This window comes from Panthera pardus, unplaced genomic scaffold (genome assembly GCF_024362965.1).
Source record: "Panthera pardus isolate Hobbes unplaced genomic scaffold, ASM2436296v1 HiC_scaffold_27, whole genome shotgun sequence".
Classification (NCBI taxonomy): Eukaryota; Metazoa; Chordata; class Mammalia; order Carnivora; family Felidae; genus Panthera; species Panthera pardus.
Genome location: NW_026526843.1, coordinates 89,667,808 through 89,692,895, shown reverse-complemented (window position 1 = coordinate 89,692,895; position 25,088 = coordinate 89,667,808). Strand labels below are relative to the sequence as shown.

The window sequence follows — 25,088 nt, the reverse complement described above, 5'->3', positions numbered from 1 at the left end:
AATACTTAATTTTTTTTAAGTTTATTTATTTTGAGAGAGAGAGCAAATGGGGGAGAGGCAGAGAGAGAATTTCAAGCAGGCTCCGCACGAGCCCAATGCCAGGCTCAAGCTCACAAAATCATGACTTCAGGACCTGAGCTGAAAGCAAGAGTCGGCACTTAACTGACTGAGCCACCCAAGCGCCCCCCAGTACATATATTTTTTTAAGTATAAGCATGTTCCATGAAATATTCATGACATTTATAATAAAAAGTATTCGCTGTTCATCTGAAATTCAAATTTAACTAGGCATCTTGTATTTTATCCGGTACTCCTACTTGGAGGGCCGGGGTTCCAAGGCGCCTGGCTTCCAGCAGGTGCTCAGCATCTGTGCAATTGTTAGAAGGAAATCCAAATCAGCCCGTAGCTTCCACAGCTGCACTCGTAGCGGGGCGGAGCCATGCGACCAGGAAAGACAGACACCCCGGTTGGAGACCGTCACCAGAGATCGGCCAAGGGGTCCGCACCTGGGAGCCAGTCCCACCCCGTGGGCACTCAGGATCCTTCGACTGGCTCCGTCATCCCCCACATCCCCGACCCCCTGCCCTACCCTCAATCTCGTGACTGGTGGTCACGGGCCGGGGGGCGGAGCTGCTCGACTCTTCAATCACTGCCTACCATTGGCAGGTCCTCCCATCCATCACGTTAGGCCCCGCCCAAGAGCCTGACGCTCCCCAGCCTACGTCTCTCCCGCAGGCCGCGACGTAGCTGGCGATTGGTGGAGAAGGCGCCAGCCGTCCCAGCGGAGGCGACGACGGGGCGGTCTCAGGCAGTCGGGACGAGCCAGAGAGCGTCACTCCCTCCCGCTGCGGTGGTCGCTCGCGTTCAGCCGGCCGGGTCCGTGCCGCCTTGCACTGCTGCGGCCGCCGCGGAACCATGGCTGTGCTCGTGGTGCTCCTGTCCTTGTTGGCGGCGGGTGAGGACCGGGGCGCGCTCGGGGTGTCCGTGAGCCTCGGGGGTCGGGGGCGGCCTCAGGTGGGCGGCAGCGGGGTGGGTGCCGCAGTGCGGGCAACCGGAGGCGGCCTCGCCCCAGCCGCCTCCCCCTCGACCTTCTCTTCGCACCGACCTGTGGCGGCGCAGTCTGGAGGGCCGCCGGGGCGGGGCCGGGCCGGGCCGTGTGGGGGGCACCTGAGCCGGCCTCCGCCCGCCGCCTCTTCCAGGAAGGCGCGTCCGCCGGTCCTGCCGCGGGTCTTTTCCGGCTCCGGAAGCACGGGGATGCATTTCCCAATTAACTGTGGAGCCGCAGCCCTCTGCGAGAAAGGGAAGGCAGACTTCTTAGCTGCCATCAGATGCTGCGTTTCTTGGCATTTTTCTGCTGTCTTCCTTTCTAGCGGTTGTCATCAGTAATTGATGAAATCCCCTCTCTTCCCTTAACGTGTTTCAGGATACAAAAGTTGGAGGTGGAGTAATTGTTTCTATAGGATTCTTTCTAAAGGCAAATTCAGAGTACCTCTCAATAGTTTGTCAGGGTTCTCCATTTTAAGGATTTGGAAACTAAGATGTGAGTCACGTTCTTAGGGTCACATGTCAGGTGAATGGTAGCTTTCAGGGTAGAACCGAGGTTCTCTTGTATTCAGCAAGTCAGCTAATGTTTGGCGTCTTTCTGTGTATCATGGAATTCATTTAATTTTATAGCAGTTCTTAAAGAGGACATCGTCCTCGCTTTACAGGGTGGTCAAGCCTAAATAAATTACCCAACACCATGCAAGTAGTAGGCAGCAAAGCTGGAACTGAACCCACGACAGCTGGCTTCAAAGTGTGGGTCTTTTCCATTATGTGTGTTGTGGTACAGGTAATGGAAATGCTGCTACTGCGTGGGAATGATGGGGCCTGGGGGCTCAGACAGTGGCGAACAAGAGGCCAAGTTGAGAACAACTTAGAGAAACGGGGCTCTGTTCCCCAGTGTGCCTAAAACCTGTAGGTTAAAAATCTTTGTGAGGTGCTGGGGTGACCCGACCCACTTTTGGAACGGTGGTTTAATTCTGCATGAGGGTATAGACCACTGATGTTCTTGAAATCTGTAGGTCTTGGCCATCCCTGGAGGTGTGCTCAGGGTGGTGTGTTGATGATAGCTATACTTATTTTCATACCCCCAAGTTTTAGGGTTGTCTTGTTCCTTTCGTTTCTGCTCCTGGCTCTGGAAAATTCATCCTGATCTATCTGTTACTTTTTTCTTAAGGGTTGTTTATTTCTTTTGAGAGAGAAAGAGTGCACGTGTGTGCACGAGCGGGAGAGAGGCAGAGAGAGGGAGAGAGAGAAGCCCAAGCAAGCTCTGTGCTGAGCCCAACACAGGGCTCAATCTCACGAACCATGAGGTCATGACCTGAACTGAAATCGAGTCAGACACTTAATTGACTGAGCCAGCCAGGCACTCCTAGTAAGTTACTTTGAGGGATGTTTTTAATTCAGTTTTTGAAATTTCTTCTTTAAAAAATTTTTTTTAATGTTTTAATTTACTTTTGAGAGAGGGCAAGCACGGGAGGGACAGAGAGAGAGTGAGACACAGAAACCGAAGCAGGCTCCAGGCTCTGATCAGTCAGCACAGAGCCGGACGTGGGGCTCGAACTCGGGAAGTGCAAGATCATGACCTGAGCTGAAGTCGGCTGCCCAACCGACTGAGCCACCCAGGCACCCACAGATTTTGAAATTTCAGAATCTTCCCTTTGATACTGGGATTTAACTGAGTATCTGTTGAAATTCCGTCTTTTTTTGTTTGTTTGTTTGTTTTTGTTTTTGTTTTTGTTTATTTTTGAGAGAAGAAGAGCATGAGTTGGAGAGGGGCAGAGAGAGAGGGAGACACAGAATCCGAAGCGGGCTCCAGGCTCCGAGCTGTCAGCCTGACGCGGGGCTCAGACCCACCAGCGGTGAGATCATGACCTGAGCCAAAGTCGGCGCTCAACCGTCTGAGCCATCCAGGCACCCCGAAATTCCATCTTTTAATGTTGTGACTGATACTATTTTGATTCAGTGAAGTTTAGGTGTTTTTTGTTTGTTTTTGGTCTGAGGCAAAGTAATTGCTTCTGTACATGGTTTGAACATGCTTTCCTAACTAGAATAGTCTAGTTCATACAGACTAAGAATCAGATCTTGTCAGCTCTGCATTGCTTGGTCTTGTCATGTGAGGTTAAATTACTATTTTCCACAATGACTAAATGTGATTTAGTGGAAAACATCTTTAAGAGATTGGGCTTCTCTATTTGAGAAAAAATAGAAGTCCTTTAAAATGGTGTTAACTAAACTGGAGAGAGACTAGAGGAAGGGAACTAGGGTTATCAATACCATGTCTTGAGGGGTGTTTGAAAAAATTCAGGTGTTTAGCCTGGAGAGGAAAGGCCAAGGGCAAACACGTGGAATTTGAAGGAGTGTCCTGTAGAAGAGGGGTGTGATGTGGTCAGTGATGCCCCAGAGGTCAAAAGTAGGACCTATGTATTATTTTTTTCTGAAAGTTTATTTACTTATTTTGAGGAGGGGAGAGAGCTCAGTTGGGAGAAGGGCAAAGAGAGGGGGAAAGCGAGAATACCAAGCAGGCTCTGCACTTTGAGAGTGGAGCCCGGTGCGGGGCTTGAACTCACGAACTGAGCCGAAACCAAGAGTCAGACGCTTAACTGAGCCACTCAGGGGCCCCTATTTATTTTTTCTCTTACTGATTCCTCCATCCACCGTTCATTGATCACAGCATAGTATGGTGGGAGTTCTAGAGGGAAGGATACTTAACCGTCTCTCCCAGAATGGGGAAGCTGAGGGAAATTTCCCTGGGGGGAGAGGGGGCAAATATGTGAAAGGTTGGGGTGGGGGCAAAAGGCAGTTTAGACAGAAAGGCATGTGTAAGCACAGAGATGTGAGTGCAAAAGAACCAGTAGTTTGGTGGGGCTTGAATGTATAAGAGTTAAGTTGGGGACATCCCAGAAGAAGTAAGTTTGGTGAAGTTCCTTGGGTGTTATGTTTTGGGTTGTTTCCAAAGCTCTGGGCAGCAAGTGAAGGTGATTAAACTGGTGGGTGAATGAGCACACCCTTATTTTGAAAAGGTTCTAGAAAGGCTGGCTCATAGAATGGTGTTACAGGTCATAAGGCGGCCAGTTCTAGCAAACCCGGTAAGGACCTGGAGGGGAAGGGATATATGAGATAAGAAGAAAAAAATCCACAGAATTTGGCAGTTGATTGGCTGTGGTGCTGAGGAAGGATTTAAAGACCTGTTTGAGCAGCTGCATGAAAGGTGGTGTCATCCTTTGAGATAGAGAATACTGAAGGAGCCTGTGAAAAGACGGTCAGTTCAGTTTGGAACCTGTTGAGTTTGAAGGGCCCGTGGGACTTAGAAGGAACTGCTCAGCTGACTGTTGGGTCTGTGGGTCTCAGGCTCAAGGGAAGAATCTGGGAGCCATCGGTGTTGTAGTGTTTGCAGCCTGAGGAGTAGCTGGGCTCAGCCAGGGACAGGGATATAGAATAGGAAAGCGGTGAGGGTCAAGAATGGAGCCCTCAGATCTCAAAAGAGGGGTCTCTTGGGATGCCAGAGGAGGGTACTAGAACGTCCATTTTAATCTCCTGTGTTGTTTTTTTTTTTTTTTTTTTAAGTATATCTATTTATTTTGAGAGAGACAGAGACAGCATGAGCTGGGGAGGGGGAAGAGAGAGAAAGAATCCCAAGCAGACTCTCTACTGTCAGAGTCCAGTGGGGGCTTGAACTCAGGATACCCGGAAATCATGAGGTGAGCTGAAATGGAGTTGGACACTTAACCAACTGAGCCACCTAGAGTCCCCGTTGTTGTTTTTTTTAATACTAACGGTCCAATATTTCATAGAATGTCCCTCCATTTGAGTTTGATGTTTTCTCATGGTTGAATTGGGAAGAATATTACACAGTTACCTCATCCTCTTAAAAAATTTTCTGTTTTGGGGGTACCTGGGTGGCTCAGTCGATGAAGTGTCCAACTCTTGATTTCGGCTCAGGACATGATCTCACAGTTTGTGAGATTGAGATTTGTGTCAGGCTGTGACCTGACAGTGTGGAGCCTGCTTGGGATTCTCTCTTTCTCCCTCCCTGCCCCTCCCCTGCTCCTGCTCTTTCTCTCTCTCAAATAAACATTTTAAAACATTTCTATTTTTGTGTGCTTTGTAATATATTATCAATGTATAGTCTGTCCTACACGTGTGTACTTTATGTGTATATTGGAGCTACTTTCAGATTTTGTACTGAAACAGTTGAAATCTAAAAAGTTGGGACATCACTGTTTTAAAGGATGGAAGAGAAAGAAACCAGGTCCCAGAAGGACTGGGGAAAAAAACAAACAGTAGCCCGGGCTTCATGAGGGTCAAGGCAGGAAGATTTTTAAGGAGGGAGTTGCTCAGTATCAGGTGCTTTGAGAAGTTAAATGAATTAAGGGCTGAGAATTGTCTTTTGGATTTGGTGAGTGGTTTCAGTGGCATGGGGGAGTTTAGGTAGTAATGTGAGATGAAGTAGAGAAGCAAATGGTGGTTAATTACTCTTCTAGGATTCTTCCTCTGAAGGGAAGCAGAGGCTGGTAGGCCCAAAGGAGGGTTTTTTGTGGTTGTAATTTTAGAATGGGAGCGCTCTAAGTGTATTTTTATGCTGAAATGAAAGAGCCAGTTGAAAAGGGGAAGTTGGTAGTGCAAGGTGTGGCTTTTATTCATTAACTCAGCAACTATTTCTTGAGCACCAATGTGTCCGGCACTGTTCTCCCGCTCTTGGGGATATTGTGTGAACAAGACAAAGTGAAATCCCTGCCCTCGTGGAGCTTATATTCAGCAGGGCCAGCTTTTTATGCTTACAACCACATAGCCGCCTGACTCCTGATCGGTTGTCTTCCCAGAATAGTGGCATAATAAACATTGAATGACTAATAGGTGAGCAGATGAAGGTCCCTAAGAAGGCTGAATGCCAGGATAATGTCAGACTCTTGGAGGGACGTCCCTGCCAACATCTGGAGGGAGAGGAGATAAGGCTAGGAGCTGGTGCAGATAAATTTGTGGTAGGGAGAGGAAGCAGGCAGTGGGAGGGATTCCTCAGTTTTCTCTTGAAACTGGAGGTGAGGTTATCTGTTAAGACTGAGTCGGGGTGATAAAGTAAGTTGCAAGAAGCTGGGAGGCTCATTTCAGTTCAGTACAAGGAAGGACTTTTCAGGGGACTGGAATGTTGGCACAGTGGAGATGACTGCTGGCAAATGTAGGGTTTGTAAGTTGAGGTGGTGTCCTCCCTCCCTGGTTATATTCTGGTAGAATTTCTCAGTCTGGGAGCCACAGCGTAAGGTTTTCTAAAGCTCAAGACTCCTGAAGGACTGTTGTACAGGCACAGAAGTGGGGGATCTGCCTACAGTGTTGGGGGCAGGGGCGCCTGGGTGGCTCAGTCGGTTAAGCGTCTGTCCGACTGCAGGTTGTGATCTCATGGTTCGTGAGTTCGAGCCCTGCATCGGGCTCTCTGCTGTCAGTACAGAGCCTGCTTTGGATCCTCTGTCTCCCTCTCTCTCTGCCCCCACCTCCCCCCTACCCTGGTTCTCGCTCTCTCTCAAAAATAAGTAAACATTAAAAAACAACAACAACAACAATGTTGAGGGGCAAAGTCATTCCGTATAGCTTTCTTTGCCAGGGTTGAGTGATTAGGGTCATATTGTAGAACAGGACTGTCTCCAGACCCAAATATGTGTATGGAACTTGGAAAGTATAGGTCTCTTGCTGCCCCATTTTCCTTAGTGTTTGCAGTAACCACTACTTGAGTGAACCAAGGTGTCCATCAGTTACAGACAGCCATCCCATTCTGCTAATTTTTTTTGCCTGCCTTCGGCTAGAACATTTTGGAAATTCCTGCTGTGGCGGCTGCGCTGAATTGAAACTCATAACTCTTCATGTTGTATCAGCACCATCCTGAGGCCTTTTATTTACTGTCAGTACTGCAACACCAAAACATTTATTGTTGCTTCCAACTTTATTCCCATACCCCATAAGTGATACTTTCCTGAGGTCAAGAGAATAACAGTGATGCTTTATTAAAGTCTAATTTTCTCATACGAGGTAAGCATGGCTAAGATTTGTTTTGGACTTGGAGCTAATCTTTTCATAGGAATCTGAAAGTTTCCATTAGTTACATGTTCTTGTGTAAGCTAGACATCATGGGTTAACACAAAATGGCTGAAGAGGCCAAAGACCTCATCCTCAGCCCCCGGAGGGCTTATCAAATAGTCCCTTTATTCTCATCCTTCGCCTGTTAATCCCAGGCTCCCTAGCTAGACTAGTGGGCTTTATTATTACAAAATACCTTTTCTCAGCCTCTTGATACACCCATTGGAAATACTATTTCTTAGACTACTTTGCTTCTGAAGTCTGACGTGTTCATATTCTGTCTGGTTCATATGACGTGTTCATATTCTGACTGCCTCTGCCCGGTGTCTGACAGTCCTTATTTGCTTATGGGATGTAAAGAAAGATCTTCATCCTAGGATAGGCGAACTTGCTAAAGTTTCAGAGTGGAAGACTAGGAATTTTATGAGTTTGCATTTTGAAGACAGGGTTGAGGGCAGACATAATATAGGGATTTCAAGTTTCTTCCTTTTTAGTCTGTGCCAGGGTTTTGTTTGCATTTTTAAATGCTGGAGAAATCCCATTGATTTCTAATTCTTGCTGAAGTACCACATGCCCCCCTGTTTAAGGGCCACCTGTAGGAAGACATGTAGATCATTAGGAGAATCCTGTTTCATAACTGTGCCTCTGTTAGAGCAGAATGTATCGACTTAGGTTCTGAGAGCAGTACTTTGAAAAATAATTTGATGTTTTTGATTCAGTATTTTGTCTAATAATATATAGTATGCTAAGTCAAGAATGGGGAAACGTTCTATATTTAATAATTTTCAACGTGGGTGCAAAAGATTTATGATGTTGATCACTCATTTATTAATCTGTTTTCTTCCAGGTGTTTTGGGGAATGAGTTTAGTATATTAAGATCACCAGGGTCTGTTGTTTTCCGAGACGGAAATTGGCCTATACCAGGAGAGCGAATCCCAGACGTGGCTGCATTGTCCATGGGCTTCTCTGTTAAAGAAGTATGTGTATTTAAAAAAAAGATATTGGGAGCTAATTCTGAAAGTATTTTTGCTGATTTCTGCTAATAGCCCAAGAAAGCAACAAGCAAACATAGGTATATTGGGTACAGATTAGAGAAGTAAAAAAGCTCATTTGTAGTTGGAGAGATTTAGAGATGTGCTATAAGCTTGCTTATGAAACCCAATCATCATAAGTCATCAACTATGTAATTTTTCAGAGTAGTGATGTTCTTTGTATATGAGAGAATGCCTCTGTCCAATTCATAGGATGTATAGTTGTACCTATTTTTCAGTACACGATATATTTTTTTATCTTAGTTCGGGCTATTATAAAATGCCATAGACTGGGTGGCGTATAGAAACAACAAACATTTATTTCTCACAGTTCTGAGGGCTAGAAGTCTAAGATCAGGGTGCCAGCCCGGTGGGATTCTTTGTGAGGGCCCTCTTCGAGTTTGCAGACCCCTGGCTTCTTTTCATGTCCTCAGATTGGCGGGGGGAGGGCTATAAGGCACTAATCCCACCCTGAGGGCTGCGTCCTCATGACCTAATCAGGTCCCTGAGGTCTGTCCCTAATACTACCACATTGGGGAATAGCTTTCAACCTGAATTTGTGTGTGTGTGTCAGGCGGGGTGGGGGGGTGGGGACACAAACGTTCAGCCTACTGCAGTTTATTATGAATGATAAAATGCATGTGCATCTTGCCTGAGTTTAAGAAGATAGTGCGGTCAGTAGCTGTGGGATAGCCTAGGACCTTGGTTTCCCACAATGAAGCCATAACCTGTTGAGTAACTGGCTGCTTACATGATGTAGTGGAGGGGGCCTAGATCCTGTCAGTGTGAGAGATCTGAAGTTAAGGGCTAGAAGATAGGAGATGCAGTTTGCTCTGTCTTGCTGTCATTATCTCTTCCCACTTCATAAATTTGGTGCTTTTGATGTGGCCTCTAGATACCATCAGTTACTCAAAGGAACTTTCCTCCTAGGTGCTGAGTGCCCTTGAAACCAGAAGCCACGCTTGGGAGCTACTCTCTACTGGGCCTGTGGGTGGAGCCCCTGAGCTCCCTGTGTGGCCGGGACTGGTTGTTTACGTATAAGGATGAACTTTGTACCTAATTCTTTACAAACTTAAAATCGACTACAATGGCTGTCAAAATAACCCTTAGAAATAATTATTAGTAAATTAATATGGGTTACTTCCAGCAGGAATTTTTTTTATGAAGAGCTTAGTCTATAGAGAAGACTTTTGTTGATAGTTTTGCTGCATCCCTGTGAAAGAGAAGCCATGCTGTAGATAAGGGCAAGTGATGATGTGGGGGAAGAAAACGTCCATGTTTATCTGAAGAAGGAATAGTTTGTAATCTGGAATTTGAAAAGTGCCTGCATTTTGTTTACTTGTCTGTTTTCTTCCACAAAAGGTGTGAGATGACTGACTTTGTCCTCTCAGATCCATAGAAGTGTACGAGCACGAAGGAGCTTGAAATCTGTATCCTCCATTAGATTACGAACAAAACCTTAAACGAAACCTTTGCTCTCCCTGTGAATTTTCATTGCCAGTGTCATCCCAGAACCCCTTGGCTCTGCTCAGTAGATGTTACTGAGGCAGTGGTTTCTGGACTTAATAATTAAGCACCGTTTCATGCTTTCCAATGTTTAGGACCTTTCTTGGCCAGGACTTGCGGTGGGTAACCTGTTCCATCGTCCTCGGGCTACTGTTATGGTGTTGGTGAAGGGAGTAGACAAACTCGCTCTACCCCCAGGCAGTGTCATTTCATACCCTCTGGAGAATGTGAGTATTTATTATAAAAAATTAAAGGCATGCATTTTTAATCTTGTCAGCTGTCGTTATGAATTGTGTTCTAAGCACACTTCTCTTGTCTACATTTTCTCGAGCATTATCTTGTCACTTTCCCTTCCGAATTTTACCTGATTTTTGTGTAAGAAGGAGACTGGAGGCTATTTTGCTGCTTCACTCTTTCCTTCATTGGCTCTTCAGGCAGTATGGCTGGCTGAGCTGTCGTGAGAGACCCTCCTTCCACTGCTGGCACGTAGAAGTCACCAAAATGCTTTTATGTGCGTAACTGAATTTTCAGACAAGGAAGAAATACACCCAGCTGCCAGATAGGAATGGGAAACTCAAACGCCACAGCGGTGAGCAAGAGCTGAAGCTGGAGTTATGTTCCTTGCAGAAAGCCAGGGGCTGTAGAGTGCTGTCTCGTCCTCAGAAGGAGGACTGCTAAAGCCCCAACTGCCCCAGGGCTGCCATAGAGGGGCTGGCTTACCGCTCTCGGCGGTGGGACCCAAAGAGTCTCCCAAGAGAAATCAGAACTACAGGCTTGTGCTGTGCAGAGTGCTGTGCTCCAAATTCCCATGACCCACCGCATATGGAACTTCCACAGCCCGGGGCTGGTTTGGTTAAAAAAAAAAAAAAAAAAAAAAAATTGAAAATGAGTTGAATTTACAAAGCCCTTGCAAGAAAAAAAAATGTCATGAGAGAGTCAGCAGGTGCCACAAACCAAATTAATCCCTAGAGCTACAGATAACTGACCAATCTCAAAGACATTTGAAAATACATACGTTAAAATTGTGATGGAGTTAAAGGAAGGGATACAAACTATGACACAGTTAGATGATGCTTTTGATAGGTGATGCATTCATTGATAATTCACTTCTAAATATTTCATAATTTATATTGTGATTTCTTTAACCCATGAGTTATTTAGAAGTGTTTAACGTGTGGGTTCTTTTCAAGTAATTTTTGATTTTTCAGTTTCTAATTTCATGGCATTGCAAGACTGGTCTGTATGATGGTTTGGGAGGAATTTTGCAGACTTTCTGTGGTCTAGTATTTCCAAAGCACACGTGACGTGATTACAAAAGGCCATGTACTAGACCACGAGGCAAATCTCAACAAGTAATAATTAGTATCAAACCACTCTCTCTGACCACAGTGCACTTAAATCTGAAAACCACAAAATGATACCTTAAAAATGTATTTGGAGGGCATCTGGGTGGCTCAGTCAGTTAAGCGTCCAGCTCTCGGTTTTGGATCAGGTCATGATCTCATGGTTCGTGAGTTTAAGCCCCGCATCAGGCTCCACGCTGGCAGTGTAGAGCCTGCTGGGGATTCTCTCTCTCGCCCTCTCTACCCCTCCCCCACTCATGCGCTCACTCGCTCTCTCTCTCAAAATACTTAAAAAAAATGTATTTGGAAGGGTAGGGGGGATGAAGGAAATAGGTAAAGGGGATGAAGAGGTACAAACTTACAGTTATGAAACAAGTCATGAGGATGTGAGGTAAAGCAGAGGGAATACAGTCAATAATATTGTAATAACTTTGGTGACAGATGGTAACTAGACTTGCCATAGTGATCGTTTCCTAATGCATATAAATGTCAAATCACTGTACACCTGCAAACGAGTATGGCGTGTCGACTACGGTTCAGTAAGAAATAATAAATAAATGAAAATGTATTTGGAAGTGGTAAAAGCAAAATAGATGACTCCTCAGGTTTAAAGCACACTGAAAATCATATAAGCTGTCACAGAAAAGACATTGTCATTACAAAGGAATGAGAGTAGAAAGATAGCAGATTTCCTATTGCCATTAGGGACTAGAAGAGCAAAACCGAAAAGCAGTAATTGTCTAGTATAAGGCTAGGCTGAGAATATTGTGTAATCATCATAATAATGAAATGATATGGATCCAGTGAAAGTTATGACTGTTGGGAGGGTGAAGATAGAGAAATGGAGTGCATGTATGGGGCTGTGTGGTTGGTGACGTGGGAGAGGTAAATCCTCATTTTCTTTCTTTTTTTTTATTTTATTTTATGTTTGAGAGAGAGAGAGAGAGAGAGAGAGAGACAGAGCATGAGCAGAGGAGGGGCCGAGAGAGGGAGACACAGAATCTGAAGCAGGATCCAGGCTCTGAGCTTTTAGCACAGAGCCCGAATCAGGCTTGAACTCACAAACCACAAGATAATGACCCGAACTGAAGTTGGACTCTTAACTGACTGAGCCACCCAGGCACCCCTGCCTTTTTTTAATAGGCTCCATGCCTAGTGTGGAGCCCAATGCGAGGCTCAAACTCACAGCCCTGAGATCAAGATCTGAGTGGAGATCAAGAGTTGGATGCTTAACCGACTGAGCCACCCAGGTGCCCCTAAATCTGCCTTTTGATTTTTATTGTTCCCTTTCTTCCGTTTGTTCTGAGATTCTTCTGGTTTCTTTAGCTCATTGATTTCCAATCGTTTAAACTAACATGTAGCATTTAAGGCTATAAATTTTCCTTATCACTTTAGCTGCACCCCACTATTTTTTAATATATGGTACATTCACTGGTATTTAGTTCCAAATAATTTCAAAACTCCCACTGTGATTCTCTCTTCAACTCATGAATTATTTGGGAGTACATCTATTCCAACTAACTTTTCCTGTTGACTTAAATTTTTTTTCAAGAGATGTATAGAAAACCATATACAAAGTTTAGGGGTGCCAGGGTGGCTCAGTCTGTTAAGTGTCCGACTTCAGCTCAGGTCATGATCTCATGGTTCGTGAGTTTGAGCCCTGCGTCGGGCTCTGTGCTGACAGCTGGGAGCCTGGGGCCTGCTCTCTCTGACCCCTCCCCATTCATGCCCTGTCTCTGTCTCTCTCTCTCAAAAATAAACATTAAAAAAGAGGCAGATTTTAAAAATGTTTTAATCATAGTAAGATTATTAAGTATGCAATTTCTGTGAAAATCATTGTGGAAGATCCTTTTAAAATAAATATATAGGGGTGCCTGGGTGGCTCAGTTGGTTGAGCATCCAACTTTTTATTTCAGCTCAGGTCATGATCTTCTTGTGGGAATCAAGCCCGCATTGGGCTCTGTGCTGACAGCATGGAGCCTGCTTGGGATTCTTACTTGCCCTCTCCCTCTCCCCCATCCCCCCATTCATACCTCTCTCTCTCTGTCTATCTCAAAGTAAATAAATGGTAAGACATTTTTTTTTTAATGTTTGTTTATTTTTGAGAGAAAGAGTGTGAGGGAGGGAGGGAGACACAGAATCCAAATCAGGCTCCAGGCTCCGAGCTGTCAGCACAGAGCCCAACACGGGCTTGAACTCACAAGTAGTGAGATCATGACCTGAGCTGAAGTCGAACACTTAACCAAGTGAGCCACCCAGGTGCCCCTAAATAAATAAACTTAAAAAAAATTATTAAATATCCAAAATGCTACTAAGAATTTAAATCACATACAATCCGAAACTCAACATTTTTAACCGACCAGCCTCATTTTACATGAGTAGAAGCTGTAAAAAGAGCTCATGTTATTGCTTGACCCTGACTGACTGCTCCTAATACTTTTCCTGGCAGTAGGTGGTGAATGAAATCCAAGGCTCAGAGGACAAAACCTACAAAAGCAGAATGTCTTAGAATTCCCCTTAATGAAGCTTCTATTTGATTAGCCAGCTGTTCTCATTAGAATGTCAAGTCTAAAGATACAGGAATTTCATTTTCTCCGGGACAAACACACACATCCTTCTAATACAGTGGAAGAAAACGAGCCAGATTTTAAGCAGCTGAGCCTTTTCCTTTCTGAGCTTAGTGGTCTGTGTGATTTTCCCTTTACAGTTTGGCTCTTATCTGACTCTAGCTTCTCCAATTTGATTGCTAAGGATATGTTACCTTTAATCTTGCACTTTCCTGACACAAGTGCCATTTGACAAGGGGGAATGAGGCTGGAGAGTGTGTCACGGCTCCTGTGTTCCCTCCAGAGCCTGAGGTGAACTGTGTGACTGCAAGAGGAGAGCACTCGGGGCCGCCTCGGGCACCATGACAGTGTGCATTTGCAAGTGTGACTCTTCCTCCTTCTTCAGTGTCTCCAGAACTTATTTTAAGAGAATTTTGCGAAGAATTAATACACAGCTGGAGTGAGAAAAAGTTGGTTTTATTTCACAGTGTCATGAAATTGATCGATTTCATTTTGATGCTGGGATTTCATCTAAGATTTATTAATCATATTTCTTTCTGCCTGTATACCATGTTAGCAAAGGGAATTACCGGAAAACAATCACTGTAAGGAATCTCCATTAAAAACAAAAATGCTATTATAGTGCTGTTTTACTATAGTAATACTGAGGATAGCATAATTTTTTGAGGGGAAATGTTACTGTAACTTATTTTTAAAAATAACGTGGGGTTGGGGCGCCTGGGTGGCTCAGTCGGTTAAGCGTCCAACTTCAGCTCAGGTCACGATCTCGCGGTCCGCGAGTTCGAGCCCCGCGTCGGGCTCTGGGCTGATGGCTCAGAGCCTGGAGCCTGCTTCTGATTCTGTGTCTCCCTCTCTCTCTGCCCCTCCCCCGTTCATGCTGTGTCTCTCTCTGTCTCAAAAATAAATAAATGTTAAAAAAAAAATTAAAAAAAAAAAATAACGTGGGGTTAAAAAATTTATGCGGATGGAAGTCAATTTTGGTTACCCTTGGGCGTGGAGAGAGTGGATGGGGAGCCTTCTAGGGCTCTGATAGTGTTCTCTCTTGATCTGCCTGGGCTTTATGAGCATATCCATTTGTAAATATTCCTCGAGCTGTTACCCCAAGATTTGTGCCCTATTATATGTATGTTATACTTTTAGTAAAAACAATTTCAAGAAAAAAGTAGATTTTGCTACAATTGGTTCTTTTAATTTGATGTGGTCCCAAGATAGAGGCTTCAAAATTCTTATGACATACTTTATGCCTTGTCTGAGTCTTCATTCTATCTGGAGATAAACCCTAAATTCAGCATTTTAAAAATTTTGAAATGGAAAATGAAGTCTAGTTCTCTTTCAATTAAATTCTTCTGACCTCCTCTTACATACAAGTTAATACCTTTTAGTAGAATATACATTCATTGTGACACACTTAATCCATATTGAAGCCAAATTACTTCCTGCTTAAAATACATGACCTATGACCAGAAAATGATGGTTTGTGCAAGAGTGTTGTGTCCTTCATGTTGGCAAGTTATTTCCCATTAAGGCTTATTGGGAGATACGTACTCCTGGCCCACTAAGGGCTGTTTTGTCTGCACCCTCAAAAGGCTGTTTATGTTTCGAAATGATGGGGGTCTTTTGAATTTACATAGGAAATGATGGGGTTTTTGTTTGTTTTCTTTTAAGGCTCTTTTGTTGCTGAATGATTTTTCTTACCCCTTGGGTTCCAATGATAATTGAGGTCTTACTCTTAAATTTCAGGCAGTTCCTTTTAGTCTTGACAGCGTTGCAAATTCCATTCACTCCTTATTTTCTGAAGAAACTCCGGTAGTTTTGCAGTTGGCTCCCAGTGAGGAGGTAAGTGATACAGTTTTTACTGAAGATGCTTTAAAAACTAAGCTTCCTTGGGGCGTCCGGATAGCTCAGCCGGTTAAGCCTCCAACTTTGGCTCAGATCGTGATCTCACAGTGCCGTGAGTTCAGGCCCTGCATCGGGCTCTGTGCTGACAGCTTAGAGCCTGGAGCCTTACTTCGGATTCTGTGTCTCCCTCTCTCTGCCCCTCCCCTGCTCGTACCTTGTCTCTCTCTCTCTCTCTCTTTCTCTCAAAAATAAATAAATGTTTAAAAAAATTATTTTAATAAGCTTCCTTATTTAATGAAAATTTAAAACTACTTTTATGGAGGTGCCTGGGTGGCCCAGTCGGTTTAGCGTCCATTTTGGTTCAAGTCACGATCTCACAATTCATGGGATCGAGCCCCGTGTTGGGTTCCATGCTGACAGTATAGAGCCTGCTTGAGATTCTCCCTCTCTCTGCCCCTCCCATACACACGCTTTCTAAATAAATTTTTAAAAACCTACTTTTATGAAAGATTGCATATGCTCTGTATATATATATAGTATATATAGCCTATATTGTATTTTGTATTTACTTTGTATATTAGAATTAATCTGCCGACTGTAAAAAAAAGTTTGGATTCTTCTTGCAGAGAGTGTATATGGTGGGGAAGGCGAACTCGGTTTTTGAAGACCTCTCAGTGACATTACGACAGCTCCGCAATCGCCTGTTTCAAGAAAACTCTGTTCTCAATTCACTTCCCCTCAATTCTCTGAGTAGGAACAATGAAGTAAGTGGTGCTGTCACTGAGTGAATAAATATCATTACTAATTTCCCATTCCTTATGCTCTCTGACATGAGAGCAAACTTGCAATTTTAGGAAATGACAAGTTTTACAAATTGACTGCTGGAGTAGATTCTTTTTTTCCTTTAGTGTAATTTTTAAATGAATCTCCTGACTAGACAGACTCTTTTTTGTGAGTTGAGCAAATGAGTATCGCGTTCTCGTGCGAGGGCTGCCACCAGTGAATGCAGACGGCCAGAAGTCACACAAACCACCCGATGGGTGGAGCTGTGTTGATCTGGTTACGTAGAGGCCGATACTCGTTACTCGCTGCCATTTCTGATGTGGTGCCTCCTCTTCCTGATTCTCAGCAATACGGTGGAGGGAGGCACTCACTCTTCACTCCCATCAGCCTCCGCACGCGGCATGCCACCTCTGGCAGCCTCCCCTCTTCACCTCCCGTGGCTGAGCAGGGCCACCATCTTTTCTGCTCTGCTGCGGAACATGTTCAAGGAAGGGGAGCAGGCGGGGCCGCTGGCGGGATCTCACTGCAGTGTGTCAGAGTTCTGTGATGCCCTGAGGGAAGGCCCCTTGAGACTTTGGATGCTTTATCGTGCCTTTATCAGAAACACAGCTGTTGAGTGGTAGTCCCCGTGCTGGGAACGACCATCACCTTTTTGTTAGGAAATAATGTTTTTATGTGCATTTTCAATTGAAGTGAACCTGCCAAATGGAGGACATTTGTTGCATGAAGTCACTTACTGTGCTTAACATTTGTAGTATCTTGTTCCTTACGTGATAAATGGCAAAACGCAGATCTCTGGTGCAGATTTAAAATAATGCTTATTTCCTTTGGTTCTCTGCAGGTTGATCTGCTCTTTCTTTCTGAATTGCAAGTGCTACACGATATTTCAAGTTTGGTAAGTAGGCTACTCTCGTGTTTCAGTTTCATTTATTTTGGTTCCAAAAGACATTTCCTGAGAATCCTTGAATGATAGTGAAACCAACTGAAGTTTGATTAAGTATGCCCTAGAGTTATGATAGCACTAAAATTGAGAAATCAGTGGTGTTGGGAATTTTGAACTCCTCTCTTGTTACAGTGAAATTATTTTGCATTTTTGCTTTTGGGAGAGACAGGGAGTATATCTTCTAAGGACACAGGCCTGGGAGTAAGGCCACCCTCACTGTAGTCCTGACTTGGCCGTTGATTTCTTGAGAGACATTAAGACCCGATTCCTCTATCTTTATCTTTGGGTCCAAATAGAAATAACAGGGGTGCCTGGATGACTCCGTTGTTGAGCATCTGACTCTTGATTTTGGCTCGGGTCATGATCTCACGATCATGGGGTTGGGCTCTGCACTGAGCGTGGAGCTTGCTTAGGAATCTCTCCCCGCTCTCTTGCTCGTGCATGCACGTGCTTTATCTAAAATAAAATTTAAAAAACAAAATAGAAATAACAGTTTGGACTAATAAAGCTGTCACAAGGAAGGAAATAAATATCCCTGCAGTATATTGTGTGTGTGTGTGTGTGATTTTTTTTTTAAATACTTTTGAAATTTATTTATTTTGAGAGAGTGAGCGAGCAGGGGAGGGGCAAAGAGAGAGAATCCCAAGCAGGCTCTGCACTGCTAGCGCAGAGCCCGATGAGGGGCTCAGACTCAACGAATTGTAAAATCACGACCTGAACCAAAATCAAGAGCTGGATGCTTAACTGAGCCACCCAGGCTCCCCTGTGTGAATAATTTCGAAAAGATCCTCCTGTTACTGAAATAAGAAAACTTACCTGTATACTGTCTTCTGAATTTATTGCCCAAAGTTTTCAGCAGGTTGGTTTGGGGAGTCTAGAGATGTATTGCTAGGGGTCAGCCCAGGTGGTCTAGGAGGGCATCTGGGAGGTATCTGCCCTCTGAGCACTGATGGCTCATGCTCTCTTGGGATCGAACTGGTCCAACTGTCTGTTCTTTCATACACCGGCTCATATCTAAGGTTTTTTTATTTCGAGTTAGCTCTGCATAGGCCTGACGTGGGGCTCCAACTCCCAACCCTGCGATCAAGCACTGCATGCTTTACTGACTGAGCTAGCCAGACATTCCCTCCTATCTGAGGTTTTTTAACTAAGGAGTTTTTTAAAGAGCTTTTATTAAATGTTCAAGGAGTCTTAAAACTGCTCTTAAAAATGAGATTTGTGTTGGGTTTCTCGGAAACTCCCATTTCAACTGATTCTGTCTGCCACCATTTTAGTAGACTGTTTGTATGTTGTGGCACACTGGTATGGTTCTGTTCAGCCTAGTCTAGTTAGGTATAAAACTTCAAGTGGCTGTGTCTGACATTACTTTATCCACTTCCTTTTGTTTGTTCTCCTAAGTTGTCTCGACATAAGCATCTAGCCAAGGATCATTCTCCTGATTTATATTCGCTGGAGCTGGCAGGTCTGGATGAAATTGGGAAACATTATGGGGAAGACTCTGAACAATTCAGAGATGCTTCGAAGATTCTTGTCGATGCTCTGCAAAAGGTAAGTTACTGAGCAGTTAGAATGTAACCATTTCACTTTTAGCCTCTCAATGGAAAAATCCATTTAGTGAAGTACCATTGATTGAAGTTTCCCCTTCTTGGAGGACCTCTCATTTTCATGTCCCAGGGTAGAGTGGGTCAGAGGTGTGTGCCAGGAGGTCTCTCTCTAATGTTGGCAGATCACTAACTCCAGCACAGTACTTTTTTCTTTTTTTATTGTGGTGAAATACACACAAGACTTGCCATTTTGACCATTTTTAAGTGTCCATTTCTGTAGCATTAAATACATTTACATTTTTGTGCAACTGTTACCACTGTCCATTGCCAGAACTTTCTTCTTCCCTAACTGCAACTCTGTCCCCATTAGCCCTATGGAAATCATCGAAGGAGAACACTTAGCACAGTCCCAGACACTGAGTAGATGTGTGGTACATGTGTAATAAATGCTAGTTTTTCTCTGCCCTTGGAGTCGCTCCCCTGCAAGTCTTCGGTGAGTTAAACTTTCTAGGTGTTTGTGATGAACCAGAGACCACTTAGGAAGATTTTCATTTCCCTTTCCCACTTCCCTTCCCCCAATTTACATGCCAACAACTTGTCTCTTCTTAATTTCATTTTGAACATTTGAATATATGTTGAAGGTGAACTTTTCTGAATATTTTAACATAATCAAACCTTTAAGACATAGTGTATTTCATTAGCCAATAGGCAGGTGTTCTTGTAGGTGCACAGGGCTTTAAAATTATTTTAATAAATACATGTTTGTGATTCATAGTGATGGCAGTACCTCTTCAGTTTGCAGATGACATGTATAACCTTTACGGTGGGAATGCTGTGGTAGAGTTGGTGACTGTCAGATCATTTGACACATCTCTTGTGAGGAAGACAAGGACTATTCTTGAGGCAAAACAAGAGGTGAGTACATTTTTAGGTCCTGTTTTAAAACTATAAAGTTAAGAAAACCCACAAAGTCCTAGATCACCTGTGGGAGACGTGGAAGAACAGTCAGGAAATCTGAAAAACGATTTAAATGAAAACACAGGTTGCTTATTCACATAGACATATGTGTTTTGCCAGGATTTGGGGGTTGTAATCAGATAAAGCAAGAATTTGAGTTCGGGATAAATGTGTCAAAGCCGGTAAGAGAATTCAAATATTGCTGTCGCAAGGAGTGGTAGGATTCAGCACGTGGAGTCTGCTTTTCCAGGAGGTATGCCATCTGTGTGGCATAGTCCCTCATTTGCTACGATCTGCTCTGTATACTCCTGATAATGTACCACAAGTTTTTGGCCTGGATCTTGCTTTAAGCGTTTAGAGGGTCCTGGGCAAGAGTGCCAGCCATAGCAAAACGTGCTTTACGTGTTATACATGCACCTATACGAGAGTAGCATCGCGGATACTCCCAAACGTCGTGTGGCCAACGTTATTAACGGTTGGCTTCATAGCGTGGAGCAGTTAGCTACCCCGTCATTTGTAGACACTCCCTTTTGGACCCATTTGCAGCCGCCACCGTGCTCAGTTTTACTGAGCGCGGTGTGGCACTTAAAGATGGTCAGAGGTAATGCCTGTTCAAGGTAAGCTAGAGGTGCCTGGTTTGAGGTGGTTTCATTCTGTAATTGGAGTTGGAGGACCTGATTTAAGACAGCATGGCAAGCTAGACAATCCAACAATTTTTCCACTGCAGAGCACTTAGAAATACTCATAAAACATAAACAGCTTTTTGAGTGCACAGCTTAGCTCTCAAGACAGGGAAATTCTTAAGGAGCAAATAAAGAAGAGGTACTTGGAAACTAGTAAGCAGGCTACCCTAGGCACATTTCCAGTTGGGCTACCAGGAGACCGGAAACAAGGCCCTTGGCTCCCTGAAAGGGTGGGGCTTGAAACCGACCCCTCCATATAAAACTGTGAGACTCTGTCAGGGCTCTGCCCTTAGGGAGAGGGTAGACCAGAAAACCGTCATCTGCCCACCAGCAGGAGACAGAAGGGCAGCTTGGGCCCTATGTAGTCGGGGTATATGTTGGGGATGGAAATGTCTCTTAGGGAATTCTTAACCACAGGACCACCTTCCTGTTGGTGTGCGGCTCAAATTTCTATTACCTGCAAGTTCCAGAAAGCCCCGGGCCAAGAAATTAATACAAACCCTGGTCCCAGGCTGGTAAAGACCCGCGGTGCCCAGCAGGAGTCTGTGTAAAACCTCCAGTAGGACATTCCCTCCCCACGAGCCACAGTGGAGGGGGCATCCCCAGATGTGAACGCAGAACACCGTAAAGCAGGGGGAGCCAGTCCACCGTGAGTGCAAGGTAGCTACCAAAGCGTCCGTTAGACCACCAAAAACCTCAGAAGAATATGGGTATAGGCTACAAAACAATTTAAAGAAATAAAGGAGTCAAGAAAAAAGAACTTTAAGTTTGTTTATTTTTAGAGAGAGAGGGAGAGAGAGAATCCCAAGCAGGCTCCACACTGCAGAGCCCGATGTGGGGCTCAAACTCACAAACTGTGAGATCATGACCCGAGCCACCCAGGCAGCCCACAGGACACTGTTTTTAAAGGAAGATTTGAATGTAACCAGAGACTTTAAATACTAGATTCTTTCAACATTGTCCACGTTAGGCCCGCTAGTTTTATGTGAAACAGTTCCAAAGACAAGTGTGCCAGTTTGAAGAAGGTACCCTTGTTTAGGGAGTTTGACAAACCAGTTTTGTAGAGGTGAATTGGCTCTGAGGTGTTAGGCTGAATTTATAATGGATAAAGTGGGTTTATTAGGAAGTAGTTTCTGAAATTATTATGCACGTGGTGAGGAGCAAGAACCAGGTGGTGGTTGTTGGATTTTCTTTACCTACAAGGTTGTGAATTAACATTTTACATATGTAATCTGAATTTTTAAAGTTTCCTATCTGTTAATACTAATAGACGAAACCACTTGGAGATGGGAGACTGGTACCAAACATTCCTGGGAATAAATACCATTCTGCCCAGACCCGTGGTCTGTGTCCAGCGTCTGCCCCTCAACTCTGTGCTGACAGTCTTGCCAACCTCACTGGAAATGAGGCCTTGAGCTTGAGGCTCTTTTTACGGTCATGGGAACGTTCTACAATTCGATTGTGGTGATGACTGTGCGTGATGACCTCTGTGAATATATGAAGATGCAGGGAGATGTACACAGGGATAGGGAACCCATTTACCCCGAAAAAAGAAAGGTCTTCGAGGGTGAAACCCCTTAACGTTTGCCTCCTCTCTAGGCTCCCCCCATGTGTGTGTACCCACCCTCTCTCTCCCAACGGAAATCACTAGCTTTCTTTCTTAGTTTGAAGTGTTTAAGGAAACGTTTGCGTGCTTACAGCACGCCAGGTGCTGGGGCTGTGGGGCTACAATCTCTTCTCTCTTAAGACAAACCTGGTCCTGTCACTCACTTCCTGCTTGAAACGGGTCAGTGCCTCTTCTTTGCCCATAGGCTCCGGGCCAGATTCTCCATACTTTCCCTCGAGCCACATCTGCGGTTTCCCTCCTTTTGTTCTCTAGTCAGAATGAACTGTTTCCCAAACGGTGCCTTTGCACGGGCCTGGAATAGAGTCCACCTCCACCAAGCCCCAGCTGGATGAACATGCGCACAAACATGTGATGTGTGTGGTACTAGTTAAGGAAAAACATTTTAATACTGTATAAAGCGGAAGGGAATATTTGTTCCTAGGAACCTCGTCTTCTCTCTCTACCTTCCCCATCTACAGGTAATTGCTGCCCTGATATGTTAATCATGCCCTTGTTTCTTTACGGTTTGACCACTTAATGGATTTATCCTTAAGCAGTGTTGTTTGGTTTTGCCTGTATTTGAATTTTACATAAATGGAATCACACTATCTGTATTTTTCTGTATCGTTTGCTGCTCATTCTTGTTTCCAAGGGTCACACAGGCTGTAGTTCAGTCTTCCCTGCTGTGGGTTCCGTCGTGTGGATGTGCCGCATTTTCCGTGCTGTTAACGGATGTCCTTGTGCGTGTCTCTTGGTACACACAGCAGTGGTTCTTAGGGTGTGGACTGGCCAGATCATGGGATATTCACACTTTCAACGTTACTGGTGTTGCCCCATTTTCTCAAGCAGTTGGACTGGTTTATACTTCCACTGACCGTGTGCTTACCTTTTCTGGGAAAGCTCCCCTTCTTGGTTCCTCCTAGTATAAGCATGTCTTGATTCCACCTAGAAATAAGTGATCGTCAGATAAATGAATCATAGCTACCAAACTGGGATGATTTCCTATCTTAAAATTCTTCCCTTTTGATATCTTTCTTTTCTTCATTGTAGAGGAACCCACCAAGCCCCTATAATCTTGCATATAAGTATAACCTTGAGTATTCAGTGGTTTTCAACATGGTACTTTGGATAATGATCGCCTTGGCCTTGGCTGTGATTGTCACCTCTTACAATATCTGGAACATGGATCCTGGATATGACAGCATTATTTATAGGATGACAAACCAGAAGATTCGAATGGATTGAACTTTCCTTATGCCAGACTTAGAAAAGGGGTTTGGAAATTGGCTGTTTTGTTAAATCTTTTAGTGTAGTTGAAAGTAGATGGTATACTTTAAATTTATAAAAAAGAAAAAAAATTTTTGTTCTGTGTGCCTGTGATGTTCTTTTAAAGTGAATTATATTGATGTGAACTGATTTGTGTGATTAGATTCCATAATATGCTCAAATATGATATAACCATTTAATATAATTTCATTCCATTTAACATTTGGAAATGTGCACTGAAATAAATGTAAAACATTTAGAATAGCTTGTGTTATTTATGTTGGGAAAATGCACTGAATTAGAGAAACTTATGAGTGTTTAATAACTTCCTTACACAGGATAGGTGAAAATATTTCAGTTGTTACATCCTATGAACTATGTGTAAATGTCTTAATTTGATGTAAATATCTCTGCAACAAGATAGAAACTTTTTAACTTCAAGTAGCCCTAAACTATAAGAGTGCTTCTTACACAGTTACTTAGATTGGGCGCTGCATCTGATGGACAGAGGATAGCTGTTTTTTAACCTCTCCTGAAAGTTGGGTGATGCAGGTCATGGTGTGGGTGTTAAAAAATACTACACTGATCTAAAAAGAAACTAGCTTTGTGCAGTTATAGATACCTATAATTATACCCACAAAAACCAATATTTGGGGGACATCTTGGGGCTTGAATATAAAATCTTTTAGTAACTTTTCCCCCTGTGTAAGTTACTATTAATGGTTTGTGGTACAACGTCATTCTCTGGAATATTAAGTGGAAGGAGATGCTCCCTACTTTTCATGCAGAAGTGGACCAATGTCTATAAAGAGTGACAAATAAAGTTAATAATGATTCCAAATTTGTGTCATTTCAATACTAAATCTATTTTGTATTGTAAAAACCTAACTAAACAGGGTTTTATTTAATCAGAATTGGCAGTTTTGTTATACAAACGGTTTCGTGGTTTTTGTTTTTTTTTTTACATTTGTTTATTCTCGCTGCCTCTGAGATTCGGTATCAAGACAAGGAAGACATCTGAATTACCATTCTTGTTACTGAATTTATACAGAATATGTGGTGAATTCATACTAGAGGTAGGAAAAGCTTAAATTTCCCTATGGTATTTAAAAGACGAATAAGTAATCGGTCAAAATAGGAAGGACTAAGATAAAGTCTTAAAGGTTATAATTTTATTTCTTAAAAGACTTAATAGAATTTCGAATTTCATGATTATGTAGCAAGATTACTTGAGTCGGAGAGTTATGCTGCCCTGCCCCTGGGAACCCTACTTGGATTTAGTGTGAAACGTTTCTGTGCCTCTTCTTCGGAAAGATCATCAAATCATTTCTAAGTAACACTGAAGTTGGCAGGTTGGAAAAGATGGAGTCTAGTTAGTGTGTTTTCTACCACCTAATGCAAGACGCCTTTAACAGTTACAGCGTTAAATGTCCATAGAGGAAGGTTTTCTTCTTGCCTCTCATTTAACCATAAACAGTCAAGCTGATAACTTCACCAAGAAAAGAAACGACACTGTTCTAAAATCACATGTGTACTCTCCACTGTTACTCCCTGGCAAGTTTATGGGGGTGAAGGTGTTTTCAGCTGCTTAGCCCCAGAACACTGACCTCCACAGAACTCAACAGGGCCTGTGTTTGGGGAGCCAGGAATGTATAATGCTACAGAGTAGTTAAAATCCACGTTTCTTTCACAAGTTTCTTATATAAACATTGCCATAGAAGATTACGATTTTATAATGAGGTAAACCAATGCCTTTGTAATTTAAAACTGATGAGACTAAGTTCTAGGGGAGAAAAAAAATTACATGACCGCACTAATCCTTATAGGGTAGACGGCATCAGCACCCTTCTGTCTGTTAGGCAGAAAGCAATTAATTAAAATAAATGTTCTGCCAAGATTATTATACCTGTTG

The 25,088-nt window shown here is 43.5% G+C and overlaps 1 protein-coding gene across 1 annotated transcript; it reads left to right on the top strand.

Moving 5' to 3' along the window:
• The first annotated feature begins 788 nt into the window (after nucleotides 1-788).
• ATP6AP2 (ATPase H+ transporting accessory protein 2) lies at nucleotides 789-24,032 on the top strand. Its single transcript, XM_019417294.2, has 9 exons — nucleotides 789-955; nucleotides 7,955-8,085; nucleotides 9,741-9,872; nucleotides 15,296-15,391; nucleotides 16,021-16,158; nucleotides 17,019-17,072; nucleotides 18,519-18,668; nucleotides 19,460-19,579; nucleotides 22,961-24,032. Exons 1-9 carry the CDS (start codon nucleotides 916-918, stop codon nucleotides 23,153-23,155), a joined length of 1,056 nt encoding a protein of 351 aa, XP_019272839.1. The 5' UTR covers nucleotides 789-915; the 3' UTR covers nucleotides 23,156-24,032.
• The last annotated feature ends 1,056 nt before the right edge of the window (nucleotides 24,033-25,088 follow it).

Coding starts and splice junctions, on each gene's coding strand:
- ATP6AP2 (XM_019417294.2), top strand. CDS start 916: ATGGCTGTGCTCGTGGTGCTCCTGTCCTTGTTGGCGGCGG. Junction 8,086..9,740: donor TGGGCTTCTCTGTTAAAGAA/GTATGTGTATTT, acceptor TCCAATGTTTAG/GACCTTTCTTGGCCAGGACT. Junction 16,159..17,018: donor CTCTGAGTAGGAACAATGAA/GTAAGTGGTGCT, acceptor GGTTCTCTGCAG/GTTGATCTGCTCTTTCTTTC.